Source organism: Dipteris shenzhenensis, chromosome 8 (genome assembly GCF_047967505.1).
Source record: "Dipteris shenzhenensis isolate YYH24624 ecotype China chromosome 8, Dip_SZ_1.0, whole genome shotgun sequence".
Classification (NCBI taxonomy): Eukaryota; Viridiplantae; Streptophyta; class Polypodiopsida; order Gleicheniales; family Dipteridaceae; genus Dipteris; species Dipteris shenzhenensis.
In genome coordinates this window covers 16,082,093-16,099,204 of record NC_141603.1, presented here as the reverse complement: position 1 = coordinate 16,099,204, position 17,112 = coordinate 16,082,093, and the positions used below count along the sequence as shown (strand labels likewise).

Genomic DNA, 17,112 nt, shown 5'->3' with positions numbered 1-17,112 from the left:
GCTTGAAGGTCTGATGTGTGCCAACTACATTTTAAATCGGGCTCCCACTAAGGCTTTGAAAACAAAAACTCCCTATGAGGTCTGGAATGGGAGAAAGCCTTCAGTGGATCATTTCCGAGTCTTTGGATGCCTTGCATATGCTCATGTGCCAGTTGAATTTCGGCATAAGTTGTCAGATAAGGCAATTAAGTGCATATTTGTTGGGTACAATGCAGAAAGCAAGGGGTACCGTCTCTACAATCTTGCTACACGCAAGATCATTGTCAATAGAGATGTGATATTTGCAGAAAATTCAGCTCACACTCAGGCTGAATTTCATATGCCTTCTTCTTCAGAGGATGTTTTTGAGGGGTTGCTACCCATTGCTTTGGGTCCCCCTGCTGATATTTCTGATGCAAATCAGAATTTACAGCCACCTCCCGATGCTCCAGTTCAGCCACAAGATGTCTCCACCTCCACAGGCAGTGGAACAGGTGGTTCAGCAAGAAATTGCAGACATACATGCAGCAAAACTGGCTGTTACAGACTCTCAGGGAGAGTAAGATTGATGCTCCATTACCTGGCAGGACTCGCAGTGCAGCAAGGCACATGGAAGGTGCTAATTCAGTGGAATCAGCATATGCAGGTACTCTTCTCGATGAGGAGGAGCCTGCCACATTCGAAGAAGCAAAGGACAATGTGCATTGGATGAATGCCATGCACGATGAGTTGCAGTCCATTAAGAAAAATCAGACTTGGGATGTTGTAGACTTGCCACCAAGCAAACATGCCATTGGCACACGATGGGTTTTCAAGGTGAAACGGAAGCCAGATGGCTCCATTGACAGATACAAGCCAAGGCTGTTTGCTAAAGGCTATGCTCAGAAAAAGGGCATAGATTATGAAGAGACTTTTGCTCCTACATCCCGGATGACAACCATCTGATCTGTTATTGCAATGGCTGCACATTTTGAGTGGAATGTTCATCAGTTGGACATAAAAACAGCCTTCTTAAATGGAGGCTTGCTGGAAGAGGTTTATGTCAAACAACCTCCAGGCTTTGAAATTACAGCAAATGCACTTCAGGTATGCAAGCTAAACAAAGCTTTGTATGGGCTGAAACAAGCCCCTCGTGCATGGTATGCCAAGATTCATGCCTTTTTGACCGGCAAGGGGCTGCACAATAGTCCTACTGAGAGCACCCTCTACATCAAGATGGATGGGGGGGAAATTTTAGTCATCCTTCTTTATGTCAATGACTTACTGCTCACAGGGTCCAATGAAGATAATATTGCATATTTCAAAGCTGATTTGTAGACCACCTTTGACATGTTAGATTTGGGGCTGCTTCACTTTTATTTGGGGATCCAGTTCTCTCAAGAGAGACGTGGCACTGTTATGTCTCAGTCCAAGTATGTGCAGAAACTCTTGGACAGATTTAACATGTATGATTGTAAGCCCATAGCCACTCCCATGGAGCCGGGGCTGAAACTCACAATGCATGGTGCAGGAGAATCAATTGATGCCACATCTTACAGTCAGGCTGTTGGATGCCTCATATATCTCTGCAACACTAGACCTGATATTCAATTTGCAGTATCTCAGGTGAGCAGGTATATGCACAGCCCAAAAACTATGCATTGGCAGGCAGTTAAGCGCATCTTCCGTTATTTGCATTGCACGAAGTCTTTTGGCTTGTTATTTCCCAGGGGGGGTGACTTGCAGATGCATGCCTTCAGTGATTCAGATTGGGCTGGTGATTATGACACTAGGCAGTCCACTAGTGGCAATTGTTTCTTTTTGGGTAAATCTTGCATTTCCTGGCTGAGCAAGAAACAATCTACAGTGGCTACCTCATCATGTGAAGCTGAGTACACGGCAGCTTTCACAACAACAGTTGAATGTGTCTGGCTGCGACGTCTATTTGCTGATCTTCATCTGTCTTTGGAGGGTCCTTCTCCAATTCTCACTGATAGTCAGAGTGCCATTGCAGTGGCAAAGAATCCAGTGTTTCATGCTCGCACGAAGCACATTGAGGTTCACTATCACTACGTCAGAGAGAAGTTGCATGCAGGAGAGATCAGTATGATCTTTGTGTCCACACATGACAACGTTGCAGATATTTTCACCAAAGCACTACCATTTGAAAAGTTCGAAGCATTTCGTAGTGCCCTGAACTTATATCCATTTGGTGATTAATCAGCCTTGTACATGACATTGGCACTGCAGGGGGGTGTTAGAATTATAGATATGATTCAGTAGTGACCAATGTAATTTAATAAGCTAGTTAGGGGCACTTTTCCCTCTTTAAGAGGTTTTTCCCCCTAACCGCAGTTAGTTCACTAACTATGGTTAGTGACTACTAAGGTTTTGTCACTAGGACAAAACCTTATCTCTCACTCTTTCAGTTGTAGTCTAACACTCTTCTATTGCAACTAAGCTTTCAAGCTTTCAGCTCTCAGCTCACTCTCTTGCTCTCTCTCTCTCCCCCAAAACTCACACTCCACTGACATCATCAATGCCCAATAGTGGGTGTAGACCATAGTATAACATATGCTCTCACACACACAAATCCACACGCCCACAAATAATTGAGAATTACTGAGTTTCTATCAGCACTCCAGAGGTGAAGGGCAGACTCAGCCATGACGAAGGCTAGCACTAAAGGAGAAGGTTGATAAAAAAGTCGTCCAAAATCTCTTCATTCAAGCTACAACTACTTCCGAAGACTAAACGATTTCATTTTAGTCTCTCCTAGACGAGCATCTAAATCTAGCTGATACAGCAACACACCTCATAAGATAGAACAAATTATCGCAATACCAACAGGCCCCAACGTGGACGAAAACTTCACAATGTGAAATTTGCATGTCCGCTAATACGGCAAAAGCATATATCTAGATGAATCCAGGAACATGCCCAAACTCGTCTCACAACATTGTACAGTTTCAATCTCATGATAGACACTCATAATGTTAAAAACCATAAACTCCATCAAGCATAGTAGGCTAGCTACTATGACATTCCCACTAACGTCAACAGTGCCCAACAGTAGGTGTAGACCGTAGTATAAACATATGCTCTCACACATACAAATCCACACACCCACACATACTTGACCATCCATTTATACAAAGTCTTCGTACTGAGTTTCTGTCGACACTCTAGAGGTGAAGGGCAGACTCGGCCATGATGAAAGCTAGCACTAAAGGAGACGGCTAATCAAAAAGTAGCCCAAAATCTCTTCATTCAAGCTACAACATCTTGTGAAGACTAAACGATTTCATTTTAGTCTCTCCTAGACAAGGATCTAAATCTAGCTGATAGGGCAACACACCACTTAAGATAGAAATAATTATCGCAATACCAACAAGCCGCAACATGGACGAAAACTTCACAAGGTGAAATGTCCAATGAGTCGGCCTCCTCAGAAGACGGAATTGGATGGACATGGCGAAGAAGAGCATCTCTAGCAACAGATGAAGAGGCCAGAGGGGCAGGAAAATGACCACATCATCAAGCTATTGATTATTGATTGTCCAAGAGCCACCCGGGTGCAATACACAATGCAGAGAATGCATTCTACGAGAGGTATACACGCTTTCGAAAAAAGATTTGGATGAACAGCCTCTATCCTGCATGGCTGAAGCTGCCATTTCCTCAATTTCCTTTGATCATTTTGCGCCAAGCAATTAAGTGCAGCTTGAAAATCAGCCTGCTCACTAGGAGACAATCTATGTTGCTGAGCCACAGCATAAAATAATGAATTCAAACTTTTGCATCAACCACTTTGCAGCGTAAATCACCCAAATAGCATCTGCCATATTGTTTAATCAAAATTTGCATGCCCAAAGAGAAATGATTCCATGCCCAATCCACATCTACTAGAGAATGCAAGGTGAGTCTGGTAATAAGACCCTTAACCATTACCGAAAAGGGGTAGTGCTGTAAATAGGAATCATTTACCAATAAACACCTTTTAAAAGGCAATGTCACATCATTTACTTGCAAGCCAAAGCACAAGGTCATGAAAACCAGGGATTGATCAGATAAATGCAGTGTGATCCAATTTCATGTCACAAGGTCATCAAACTGCCTTGCATGAAGCATATACCACCGATCCAAGCGAGCCCAATACTAGGTGAATGCATTATAATGAAATGTATACCCATCATTATCAACATAAGATGTCGCCATGGATCACAAGCATGCAAAGAATCAGCCACATGGAACTAAGCGCCTTGTTCTCGTTGATCAATCACTTTACCAATTACCACATGTGCGTTCCCCGAACTTGTTGAGCCTCGTGGATACCTGGTTATTTACCTACAGGATTTCCAGATCTATTGATTGAGGGACGTAGCCTGGGAATCGACCAATTGAAAGCGAATATGGAAGAATCATTAGGTTTTGGGAATCGGAAGCTTCAAATAATCCCGAATAATATCCTCCAGCCATATGGCGAGCAACATATGAGAGTGATGACTGGTGCTGTCAGTAGTGGCGGGTGAATTGTTAAAAAATTCGCCCTACTAATTGTTCTTTCTACAGAATGCCCACCATGTCGCCATTTTACATCTCTTTACTACATGTCTTTATCCTTTCCTTTGGTTGTGGCAGACTGCAAATCTCGTTCGGCAAGGCCATGCCTGATCCATATTGTGTGCCTTATTGCATCATTCTTAAACGACCTTGCCCCTACCCTATTCTCACTGCCAATATTACTTTTGTTGGAATCTTTTTCTCTACATTTGAAGGATTAGTTTTCTTCCCTCCTCTCTCTCTTTCTCTTTTCCATTTTCTGTGCAAGGTTTTGCTTTGGTTATGGCAGACTGCAAATCTTGTTCGGCAAGGCCATGCCTGATCCATATTGTGTGCCTTATTGCATCATTCTTAAACGACCTTGCCCCCACCCTATTCTCACTGCCAATATTACTTTTTTTTGAATCTTTTTCTCTACATTTGAAGGATTAGTTTTCTTCCCTCATCTCTCTCTCTCTTTTCCATTTTCTGTGCAAGGTTTTGCTTAATTTCTTCCTAGTCATTGTTCATAATTTTCGGGTCAGGCGCCACCTGATATGTCATCTATGCCCAGAACTACTACGTGTCACTTGTTTACTACACAAAATGTACGGGTTGCCCTTATTCCGCGTCATAACCTCGGTTCTTCTAGCACAATTGTTCAATCATGCCGTATGCCATGCTTCCCACCTACCTGGAGCACTACTACCATAGTACCGATACACAAGGCATAGTTACCAGGGAACAGGAACGTTCTGAAAATTCAAGAGTCGGAATGGGAACGTTCCAAGGAGGAGGAACAGGGGAACGGGAACCGGAATGCCATGTCATACACAACACGTCATCATATGGGTCGGTACTAGAGGAGGAGATTAGTAGCCCCACACAGGATCATGGCAGTGGGCTCTTGTGCAAGCATGTTTTCAGAGACAACACTCCACCTTGGACCACATCTTCACCCTGAGGGTTATCATTGAGGAGGCGAAGTGGAGGCACCAGAAAGTCTACACTTGCTTTGTAGACTTTCGTAAGGCATTTGATACTGTCCCACGTTCCCGCTTGATCAGGTGGTTACCGGAGTTGTAGCTCCCAGAGATCATGATTTGGGGGGTTATGAGTCTATAAGAGTCCGTCAGAGGGGGAGTACGTGCCCCAGGACGTCTATCAGATTGGGTTGAGAGCACTATTGAAGTGAAGCAAGGCTGCCCCCTCTCACCGACTCTCTTGGGTCTCAATACCGATGAGATTACATCTTTTGTAGATCATCTAGGTGGAGAGGGTTCACTTCTAGGTGACCTGATGGTGTAGATACTGCTATACGCAGATGACATAGTCCTCATATCATCCTCAACAGAGGGATTGCAGAAGCATCTAGAGGCTCTGGAGATGTTCTGCACAGAGAGAGACTTGACAGTCAACCTTGGAAAGACCAAGGTTATGATCTTCAACACCTCACGAGCAGTTGTCCCCTCGTCATAGCTTCACGTACTGAGATGAGCCAGTGCAGATAGTGCAGTCTTACACATATTTGGGGGTAGTGTTCACTGGGCCAGGTTTCACGATGACCCATGCAGCTACAGCACAACTCACATGAGGGCGGGGTGCTCTGGCCCAACTAGAGAGGTAGTGCTTCCAGGCACACTTCCACGACCCTCGGACGAAGGGTTGGCATTTTGATAACTTGGTGAGACCGACTACCATGTATGCATCACCTTTCTAGGGGAGTGACATTTCAGCGAGACAATGGAAGAGATTCGAGAGGCTACAGGTGACTATGGTTTCTACGATGATTCCGAGTAAGCCCTCCGTCCCCCATCAAATTATACAAGCAGAGTTCGCCATGGCCCCTCTCTAGGTTGAGGCCATCTTTCACCCTTTCAGTACAGCATGGGTGCACCACCAGAGATGATCCCACAAGATGAGATCAACCGTATCATACGGTTGGACCTTCTCCAGCTCCATACGTCTAGGGCTTGGAGGGGAGAGGAGGTCCCCACCAAGATCCAGTTCTACCATGACCACTTCCTGAGGGTCTTGCAGTATGGTCTCGTCATCAAACATTAGTATTTCGAGGATATTCTCACATGCACTGTGGATCGCCATTGGGCAGTTGCGAGTCTCATCACATCACCTGAGGATTGAGACAGGAAGAGCTGCAAGCATACCCAGAGAGCAAAGGATCTGCAGACCATGCCCGATGGGGGAGGTCGAGATAGGGGAGCACTTTCTATGTGTCTGCCCAGATATCACTGCCTCTTTCAAGAGGGGCATGCTTTGATCCCGCTTACACGGCTGATCCATTTTCCCGACCAGGTTTGTGTTGGGCTCTATCTAATTGAGACGCGACGACACAAACATATACTGATGTGACAAATCAAAGAGCAACAAGAGGCGATGCCACAAGTCACCAAGATCGACCGAACACACACGTGTTACAAACTTTTATGTATTTGAGTCACCTACCGGGGAGGCTAAGGGAGAGGAGCTTATGAGATGAGACCATCATGGATTAGCAGTGAGAGTCAGAGCCACGATATTGCCAGACGAGAGGCACACACTCCACATGCAGCACGGAGAGTGACCACAGCACGCACAATTGAGGCTCGGTCTATTTCAGCCCTCCTCAAAGAGACTGCCGGAGACGAGGCATCACCCTTGACGTAGCCCATCGGATACAGAGATCGAGGAGACCACACCCTCCGCCACCTCGAGGGAGAGCTCGACAGACAGATATATGAGAGCTCCTCACATCCCATCAGAGAGCCACCAGGGTACTTGGATATATGGAGCCTCGGCGTGTACTAGGAGCGCTAGCTCTGAGCACCTGATACTATTTTGCTACTTTGCTATTTTACTCACTAGTCTAGCACTTGAGCTTCAGTAAGGGCCTTAGTGAGCCCTTTGCTTCAGCCCATAGCGGCTTGTATGAATTGCTTTTGGTTTTGTACTTTGTCTCATAGGTCCGAGAGGCCTCCTGCAGACATTAATACATCTTTCTTTCTTTCTTTCCCCCTCTCTCTTGCTTCATTTCCTTCTTAATTTTACCTTGTTCTCAAGTTTCTCTCTCAAGATCCTGCTTCATTTTCAACCTCTCTGTGACTCTTGTTCCATCTATTTTTTAATTATTTTTTAAGATCATAGCTTTTTTCAAAACATTCTCTCTCTTTCTCTATCCTACAAACATTCTCATCTATTAATTTTTTGGATATATTGTGCTTTTCCTTGTTCTCCAGTTTCTTTCTCAAGCCCCTAATTTACTTTAACGTCCTTTTCTCAAGCTCTTGCTTCATTTTAGCCTCCTTATATGGGACTTGAGAATCACAAAATTAGAGAACCTTTACATAAAGATGTGGTAACATGACACTTTTTCTCTCTTGCTATCTTCTTCACCCTTTCATCAACCACTCTTTTGTGATATCTTTAGGCTTAATTCTGTATTTCCATGATAGCCACTCCTTCAAACAAAATAATACTCTCATTTTATAATGTTTGATGCATGCCTTCGCTTTCTAGCACCTGACATTGTCGTTACAAAAAATCACTCCACTCATGTTACAGCATTGTCTCCTTAGAATAAGTCACTCTTATCACATTAAATCCTCACCAATTTTCACTCAATCTTTCAATTGCATGGAGTATTTTAATGAGATTCCAAATTTAACAAGCCTACAAAATATATTGCACACTTGTTCCTGTTCCATTATCAGCCTCAATCAATAAAGTACCACACATACAAAATGAGTTACCATAAGAAGAAATTGACAGACAGCAATTACTAAGACTCCTTGAGCTCCGGCAATATGCAAGCCAGGTATGCCGAGATAATCTAAAGTATCTCCCTGCAAACCCAAAAATATTATCAGCAACTTTAAAATACTTTTCTTAAGTTTTTGGTTTCAAAATTCGACATTTGTAAATCAAATTACAAATAAAGCTATGACTGCTTCAACTACTAACAGTGGTTTGGGAAATATAACATCATACTTTTGCGAGTACAAAAAGTTTTATGCGACACAGCCAACAACTAGTCCATCACGTACATCAGAAAGCAGAATTTCCTTATCATAGAATATAAATTAAAAATGCAGGAGATAAACCACACTGGGCGGTATGAAATAACATAAAAGAAATGCATTGGCAGATGATTGCCTGAAGCTTGGCATACCCAACACGCCACCAAACTGGCTCAGAAAATGCTACCCCACTGAATCTGTCCAATATCTCAGGAATCACAACCCCAAGTGCTGCTAGCATGGCCCAACGCGCATGAAGAACTTCAAAACTGGAAAAAAGTTAGCAATTATGCTCTCATAATGCACGATCCTATCCATGCATGAAAAAAGATCCAAGGCTTCTGTCTTACAGAAATGTGTGTGCATGCGCGTGCGTGTGCGTGCGTTCTGTGCATGTTTACATAGAAGAAGTAGAAAGAAACAACTCAATGAATCTGCCTTACATAGAACTATAGCCCAAGATATATTCATGGTGTTGCAGCAGCTTCTTGAGTAGGGGTTTTAACAAGTGGTCATCTTCCCCCATCAAGAGATGTTCTTCCTCAACAAAATAACAAGGCTACTACAATCAACAAGTAGACAATCCAAGATTAAAAACACACACTAAACAAAAGAAAAATTAAAACCGCCATCAATAGGCGCAATTCAAAATCGACAGAAGCATGATTTAGGAAGACAAATTGGTCATCCTCCTTAGGAGTGGACCTTCAACAGTCGAGGCATATGCTGCAAATGCATTTAGGTCTTCAATACATGCTTTGCCTTTGCTACCATATGTTTGGAAGATCGGATTGGGCTCGAGGGAAGACCGAGGGGCGGAAGAAGCAAAGGAAGAAGTCGGACTTGTTGCACCAGGGGAGGGAGAGGGAGAGCGCGGCCCGGGGGGGTGCCGCTGAAGTACGCTCTAGTGCCTCACTGTTGTGCATGTGCTTGAGAGCTCTCGGCTCCTGTCCCGGAGTGCGAGAAAGGTCTAGCGGAGGGGCCGCAAGTGCCAAAGTGTTCAGGGCTCTTGCATCCACTAGTGTACCCTGGACCTCCACTGCCTGGGGAATCTGCCTAAAGATGGATGAAGGTCTCCTCCTTTGGCGACCAGAGGGGGCAGTCCCTAATCTCCCTAAGCCTGGGAGGCTGCCTTATACTTTGCTCACATGTTCTCCTTAGGTCTAGCATGCCTTCTACGATTCTTCTCGGCCTTTTCCCCAACTTTGGTCCACTTCCCTTATAGAGACGGCTCGACCTAGGATGGTCTAGGCCTCTTGCTTCCTTTGAAGGGATACCTTATGTATGCTACCATTTGGAATCAAATGAAGATTTGAAAAGTATAGTCTAAGTATCACTCATTTAACTCTCCTACCTTGATTTATGTCTGCATGAATCTTCTTTTAAGGGAAGGAGAATGTTACATCCACGACTGGACTAACTTGTGTATAGGTTTATCAAAGCCTAGACTTGACAAACCTAGGATCTAGGAATAGATCTAAGGTTAGAACGTTGTCTAACTCGAGATTACACGACTGGACTAGCTTGCATATAGGTTTATCAAAGCCTAGGATCTAGGAATAGATCTAAGGTTAGAACACTGTCTAACTCGGGATTAGGAATAACCTAGGGTTGAGACCAGAGCTAGCAAAGGTGAGGTCTAGATCTTGTGGATAGAGCTAGCCCGCTAAAGGCAAGGCGTGGCTGAGCTATACTTAGCAAAGGGTGGCCACAATGTAAAGTTACTTTATGCATGCATGCTAAAGTATAGGCTCATAGCTAAACATAGGTGGAGCCTAGTCTATAAGTATAGGCCAATGGCACATTATCAGGGGTTTGAAGAGTGCTCTCCTCTGGACATTGACCTGCTGTCCTAGGAGCAGCAGCTAGAGGAAAGGGCATGTGGTATGGGACGCATGTTTGGCTTTCACGGCTGGCTGACTCTTTGCGGTGGTCTAGACCTCTAGTGCGGGGGTGGCTCGGCATTCTGAGCCCTACGACTGGGAGGTGAGCTGCTAGCTCCAACCCTTATGGTTGTTTGCGGAAGCATCCCGTGGTTTGATTGGACTCTGGCTTGAAGTTGTACCTTACCAGGGTCTAGGACTTACCAGACCTGGTTAGGGGTTGTTTCAAAATACATATCACATTGCCATGTCACCATCGACTCGTCACTCCAATCTGTAATGGTATTGAGTCTCACACCAGCATGAAAGATAGGATTCTCAACGATGGTGACACGTCCCAGCACTCCTGAAACCCCTGATCTGCAAAACAAACTCGCACAACTGGTGAGCAGGCTGCTCACCACCCAACCATGACATCTACGGGATGTGATCCCGAATCAGGAGATGTCCCCTCCGAGCCACGAGCTGAGCTACTGGCACGAACTCCCAATCAGATCCAAACCAGCCTGGTGTCCCATACCACCAGGTGGCGCTGTGAAGCCTGGAATCTGCCACTGGGCCTTGGGCTACGCTAAGATGCAGGCACGCGTCCGCGACTCAATCCAAGATCAAACCTAGCACCTGGGAACGAAACTTGCTCCCATCGGCACACTGAGAACTGAACCCCCTGGGCCCCTTTTATAGACTCGGGCCCCAAGCGCCAAAAATAGCGAAGACCTATAAATGGTTCGTACCCTTGCCACTCAACCCGAGAATCAAGCCTGCCTAGCTCTAAGCCTCCCCAGGCTACCTGAGCTAGTCTTGTGTACCCAGTACACGTCAGATACCAATCCATGCACATGACATACTCCCCCTCCTCTAACGTCAGATACCAATCCATGCACATGACATACTCCCCCTCCTCTAAGAACTCACTCCTGAGTTCGCTAAAAAACTCGGAAATGTTCTCTGGAGGTTTTGTAATGTCTCCCATGTTGCATCCTCCTCAACACGATCCTTCCACTTGATCTTGTATTCCGTGATAGATCGATTATGAATCTGTCTGTCATGAAATTCAAGAATACACTCAGGTTCGTGTGGAATAAAAGTCAAATCTGTAACTTCTATTATCTCGTGAGGAGAAACAAGTTGATCATCCGCACCCAAGACTTCTTTCAGTCTACTGACATGAAAGACTGGATGGACTTTAACATCAGGAGGCAATTCTAGTCGATATGCAACTGGTCCAATTCTTTTAATGACCTTGAATGGGCCACAGTATCTGGGGGATAATTTCGGAACCAAACCAGTACTTAAGCTCTTGGATTCCTTAGGAATTCGCAAATATACCATCGTTCCTTCAGAGAACTCTCTAGGTGAACGATGTCTATTAGCATAAAATCTGTCCCGATCTTGGGCACTTCTAATAGACTCCTTGGCAAACTGCAACATTTCCTGCATGTCTAGCAAGAAGGTCTTAGCAGCATCATTTTGAATTCCTTTTAATCCAACCATAACTGGTGACTTAGGTTGAAACCTTTACATAAGCATAAAAGGACTGTAACCAGTACTAGAATGATTTGCACTGTTGTAAGCAAATTCTATCATAGGTAGATAATCTTCCCATGAAGACTGTCTCTTAGATACATATGCCCGAAGCATGTCTTCAACCAACTGGTTAACCTTCTCTGTACTGCCATCAGATTGTGCATGATCTGAGGAACTCATACTTAGAGTAGTTTCTAACTTCTCAAAAACAAGTGTCCAAAAGTTACTTGTAAACTTTGAGTCCCTGTCACTGACTATGTCAGATGGCAAACCATACAGCTTAAACAAGTGGTCCACAAACTCGTGAGCCAGCTGAACAGCTGAAATAGTTGTTCTAGTAGATAAGAATCTAGCCATTTTTGTCAAACGGTCGACTATGACCCAAATGGAGTCATGACCCTTGCGCGTACGAGGCAAACCAGTAATAAAATCCATGGAAATACTTTCCCATTTATTACCTGGAATCTGTAATGGCTGTAATAACCCCGCGCTTCTAAGGCGTTCGACCTTAGTAACCTGACAAACCCGGCAACCTACTACATAGTTCTCAATAAATGCACGCATCTTAGGCCAATAAAAGGTATGCTTCACAAGAGACAGAGTCCGATGTATACCTGGATGTCCAACACTAGGAGCATCATGACACTCCCAGAGAATCTTGGATTTAAGGTCCCGAACATCTGGCACACAAATCTTTTCATTCCGGAACAGCAAGCCGTTCCTAATCATCCACTGACCTCCCGCCGCCTGTACCGTAGGTGGCACAATCCCTGAGTCCTGGTCAACCATGGAGCTCCCATCCTGGACTCTCTGCCAATAAGAACTGAAATGACTATCAGTTGTGTATAGCCCTCTCAAGGATTGAAATAGATCTGAGGATATTTCCGTAAATGACAGAGCATTTACAAACTTAACTCGACTTAAGGCATCCGCCACACTATTCAACGAACCCTTACGATAACGTATTTCAAAATCAAAATCTTGCATTAATTCTGCCCATCTAGCTTTCCGTCCCCTTAACTCAGATCCATCACACACATACTTAATTGACTGATGATCAGTCAATACAAGGAACTTTGAACCATACAACTAGTGTCTCCAAACCTTAAGAGCATACACTACAGCATCAAGTTTCTTCTCGAGTGTGGGCCAACGATATTGGGTGTCGTCTAGCTTCTTACTCTCGAAAGCTACAAGTCTGCCCTCTTGGAATAGAGCTGCCCCAATCGCATAATCACTCGCATCGGCCTCTAAAACATAAGACCGGGTAGGATCGGGTAAGGCAAGAACGGGTGCTTTCTTGATAGAAAACTTCAAGGTTTCAAAAGCCTTGTTCAATGCATCATTCCAAGAGATCGGCTGGGTAGACCTGCGTGCACGACCTTTCAATATGTTTATCAGGGGTGCCGTGATATGTGAATAATCACGCACAGACTTCCATAGAAATACCGTAAATCCTAGGAAAGAACGAAGTTGTTTCACAGTATGAGGGATAGGCCATTCTAAAACCTTCTAGATACGATCCAGATCAATGCTAATACCTTCAGAAGAAATCTTGTGTCCTAAGTAAATGATCTCCTTCATAAAGAAGTCACATTTACTCATCTTGGCATAGAGCTTATGCTGTCTTAGAATAACTAAGACAATCCGGAGGTGTCCTATGTGATCCTCAAGCGTTCGACTATATACCAAGATGTCATCTAAGAACACTACAACAAATTTGCCCAGATGATCCCGAAACAAATCGTTCATCATCTGCTGAAAGATGGCAGGAGCATTGGTCAAACCAAAAGGTAATACAAGAAACTCGTAATGACCATACCTAGTTCGGAATGCGGTTCTATCTATGTGTTTAGCATAGATACGGATTTGGTGATAACCCGTACGCAAATCAATCTTAGTGAAATACTTCGCTCCGGCCAAACGGTCTATCAAATCATCGGAACGAGGTAGAGGGTATCGATTCTTAATTGTCACTTTATTTAATCGTTTATAATCTATACACATTCTCCATGTAGAATCTTTCTTCTTTCTTAAGAGGAAAAGTGCACCCCAAGGTGATTTACTTGGGCGTATATAGCCCATATTCAGGTAATCCTGTAGCTGTGAAGCTAACTCATCCTCCTCTATCTGGCTCATCTTATAAGGTGGTACACTAATAGGTTGAGCCCCTGGGACTAAATCTATGCGATGATCTACTGCCCGTTCTGGAGGTAAACCTTCTGGCAATTGAGCAGGGAATACATCCTTAAAATTATCTAACAACATTCTCAATTCACGGTGTTCAAGCACACTTAAATCATTCTTGTTAATTACAGAAACAACAAAGGAAGAAAGCGGAATCAAAACACACTAATAGACATCATAATGAGAAGTGTTTAATATATTCCGAAGCTGCATCGCAGATACAATAGGTCCCTGAGAAGAGGGAATTTTATCACACTGAATACAAAATTGGGTGTCCTTATCTACAAAAGAAAGTCTATGCTCCGTCCATCCAATCTGAATATTGTGGGTTTTAAACCACTCTATTCCGATTGACAAGTCTACATGCTCCAGGTGCATAACATAACACGTAAGAGCCCCTATGTAAGCTTGGATCCGGATAGGAAGCGCTTCAACCTTGCGATCCCAAAACTGCTTCCCAGCAGGAAGCTGCACCTCATAGGTGTGATCGCTAGGTACTGTGGACAACCCCATCTTCTGCACAAATTTGTAATTAACAAAGTTGTGAGAGCTGCCCGGGTCAAAGAGAATGTGAACCTGTTGGTCCATAACTTCTCCATAAACTCGGAAGAGATCATGGGAACCAAACAACGAAGTATTGAAAGTGCAATTACAATAAAGTGGGCAGGTAATGACATTTACAGAAATACCTGGCTTTGGTACCTGTACCTGCCTGGAGCTTCGGTCCAAGCACTAACTTTTGATTCTTGCGCTTTGGACATTCATTCTTGGTGTGGCCCCGCTCCTCGCAATAGAAGCAACGTCCTTCCTTCTTTAGCTTCAATGTGCGAAGGAAACGGGCTCGACCATTCTTTGTCTGAGTCAAGTTTTTCTTGGAGGCGTTGTCTGTAGACTTCGTCTCCCCGGTGCCAGTCGTAGGCTGAAAGAACTTTCGTTTGTTCTTTCCACTCGTGTCGGAAACTGTAGTTGCTTTTGCACCGGCCATGGTATCATCATAAATACGCGCGTAATTCATGGCCTCTTGCAACGTTGTACATTTGTTGTTCTTAATTTGCAACTTGTATGAATCTGGCAAACCATCCACAAAGAAACCTAACAAGGTCACTGGATCCATCTTTGTGGCCCTGGTCTGGAGATCTCGAAACCCTTGAAGATAAACTTCAAACGACAAGTTCAGCTTTGACATATCGAGGGCTTTAAGCTTGCCAACGATATCATAATCGTCCTCCTTCTTCAGGAACTCCTTCCTGAAGACCCCTTCGAAATCTATCCATGTATCCGGCTTAGGTTGGAGTTCCTTCCACCATAGCAACGCCTTTCCTGACATGAAACCGGCTGCAAGCTGTATTTTCTTTTCATCTGGGTACGGGTGCAACTGGAAGTGTACCTGCCACTTGTGTAACCAAGTGTCAACAACCTCCTTAGTTCGAGATTTTTGATCTCCCGGAAAAGGGTCTGGAGTTATGTTCGGGCCTAGCACCGAAGCCATGGCATCCACATGCGTGAGTGCCTGCACAGTGCTAGCCAGAAGGGTGAGAGTCGCCTGAATCCCTTGGAGTTGCTGTGTCAACCCCGTTTGATTCGCATTAACCTGCTCGAATTTTCCATCCAGAGCAGTGGTGAATTCACTGAAGCCCTTCTTCGTAATCAGATCGTCATAAAGACCCTGGTCTTCCTCTCCCACAGGAGTGTAATCCAAATCTTGATCTCCCATGGTGAACTCGGGATTTGCAGAATCAGACATATCTAAAATCTGATTTGAACGAATATAAACTGAGAGAAATAACTGAGGGAATCGAAGCTGAAAGGAGAGTGGAGCAGAGAAAAACCGTCCCAAGAGATGATGACGGAGGAAGATGCTGAAAACTGGCGAACAGCGGGCGCGAATAATCCCGGAGTCTCCCTCTTGCTGAATTCGCTGCAGGCTGCAGTGTACAGAATTCTGCAGCAAACCGTACTGTACGGAATCCTCCTGCTGACCGTACAGGTGACGCAAACTGTACGGATTGCTGACGTGGACTATACGGATGCTGACGCGATCTGTACGGATGCTGACGCAATCCGTACGGTTGCTGACGTAATCTGTACGGATGCTGCCGCAATCCATACGTTTGCTGACGTGGGTGTACGGTAGCTGACGCAGGTTGTACGGCAGCCTGTCGCAAGCTGTCCCGAATCCCGATGGCGCAATCTAGTCGTTGGCAAAGAGGGCTCCTCACGCAAGGCTTGTGGCTGAGCTTGGAACCTTGCCAAGCTAAATAGGGAATAGGGCAGCTAATCTAGGAAGCCCTGCTTCCCAGAAAAGCTCACCCTCCCAACTTTGGAGGGTGGTGCTTTTTCGAAAAAAGCATCACCTCCCACAGAGTGGCCGCACCCTGCTCCAGCCCCTTGCGCATCACCCTGCCCTGGCCGAAACTCCTTCCAGCCATGGCGCACCACACGGCCTCACGCCTCTGCGTCCTCTACTCCCATGCAGCCCCGACCAGCCTCGATCTGCACGCCTGCCACTCAGCTCTTCTATCGCCTCTCCTACCTGCACCTTCGCTCTCTCCCAGCGACGCTCATCCCTCTCTCACCTAAGCCCTTCAGCAAATTCGAATCACTCTCTCTCTTTCTCCTACCTTTTTCCCTACATCCTGACCACCCCTGATAACCCATGAACCAACCAGAATTTGCAGCAGCAAATTTCGAATTTTTTGGCATACCTGGAGGAAGAAATCGTCCAAAGTACTCGCATCAGAAATTCCTACCTCAGGAGCTGGCTCTGATACCAACTGACACGTCCCAGCACTCCTGAAACCCCTGATCTGCAAAACAAACTCGCACAACGTGAGAAACTGAGCAGGCTGCTCACCACCCAACCATGACATCTACGGGATGTGATCCCGAATCAGGAGATGTCCCCTCCGAGCCACGAGCTGAGCTACTGGCACGAACTCCCAATCAGATCCAAACCAGCCTGGTGTCCCATACTACCAGGTGGCGCTGTGAAGCCTTGGGAT

At 45.0% G+C, this 17,112-nt stretch overlaps 1 protein-coding gene across 2 annotated transcripts in view; it reads right to left on the bottom strand.

Annotated features, from left to right (window-relative positions):
• Positions 1–17,112, bottom strand: part of LOC147899182 (Chlorophyll A-B binding family protein) — a 49,353-nt gene that overhangs the window by 9,843 nt on the left and 22,398 nt on the right. For both annotated transcript variants that reach the window (XM_087377852.1, XM_087377853.1), the window contains 2 exons: positions 8,650–8,782; positions 8,247–8,339 (listed from right to left, as the gene is read on the bottom strand). In XM_087377852.1, the coding sequence (XP_087233978.1) occupies positions 8,247–8,339; positions 8,650–8,782 (226 nt within the window). The remainder of the gene's footprint in view (positions 1–8,246; positions 8,340–8,649; positions 8,783–17,112) is intronic.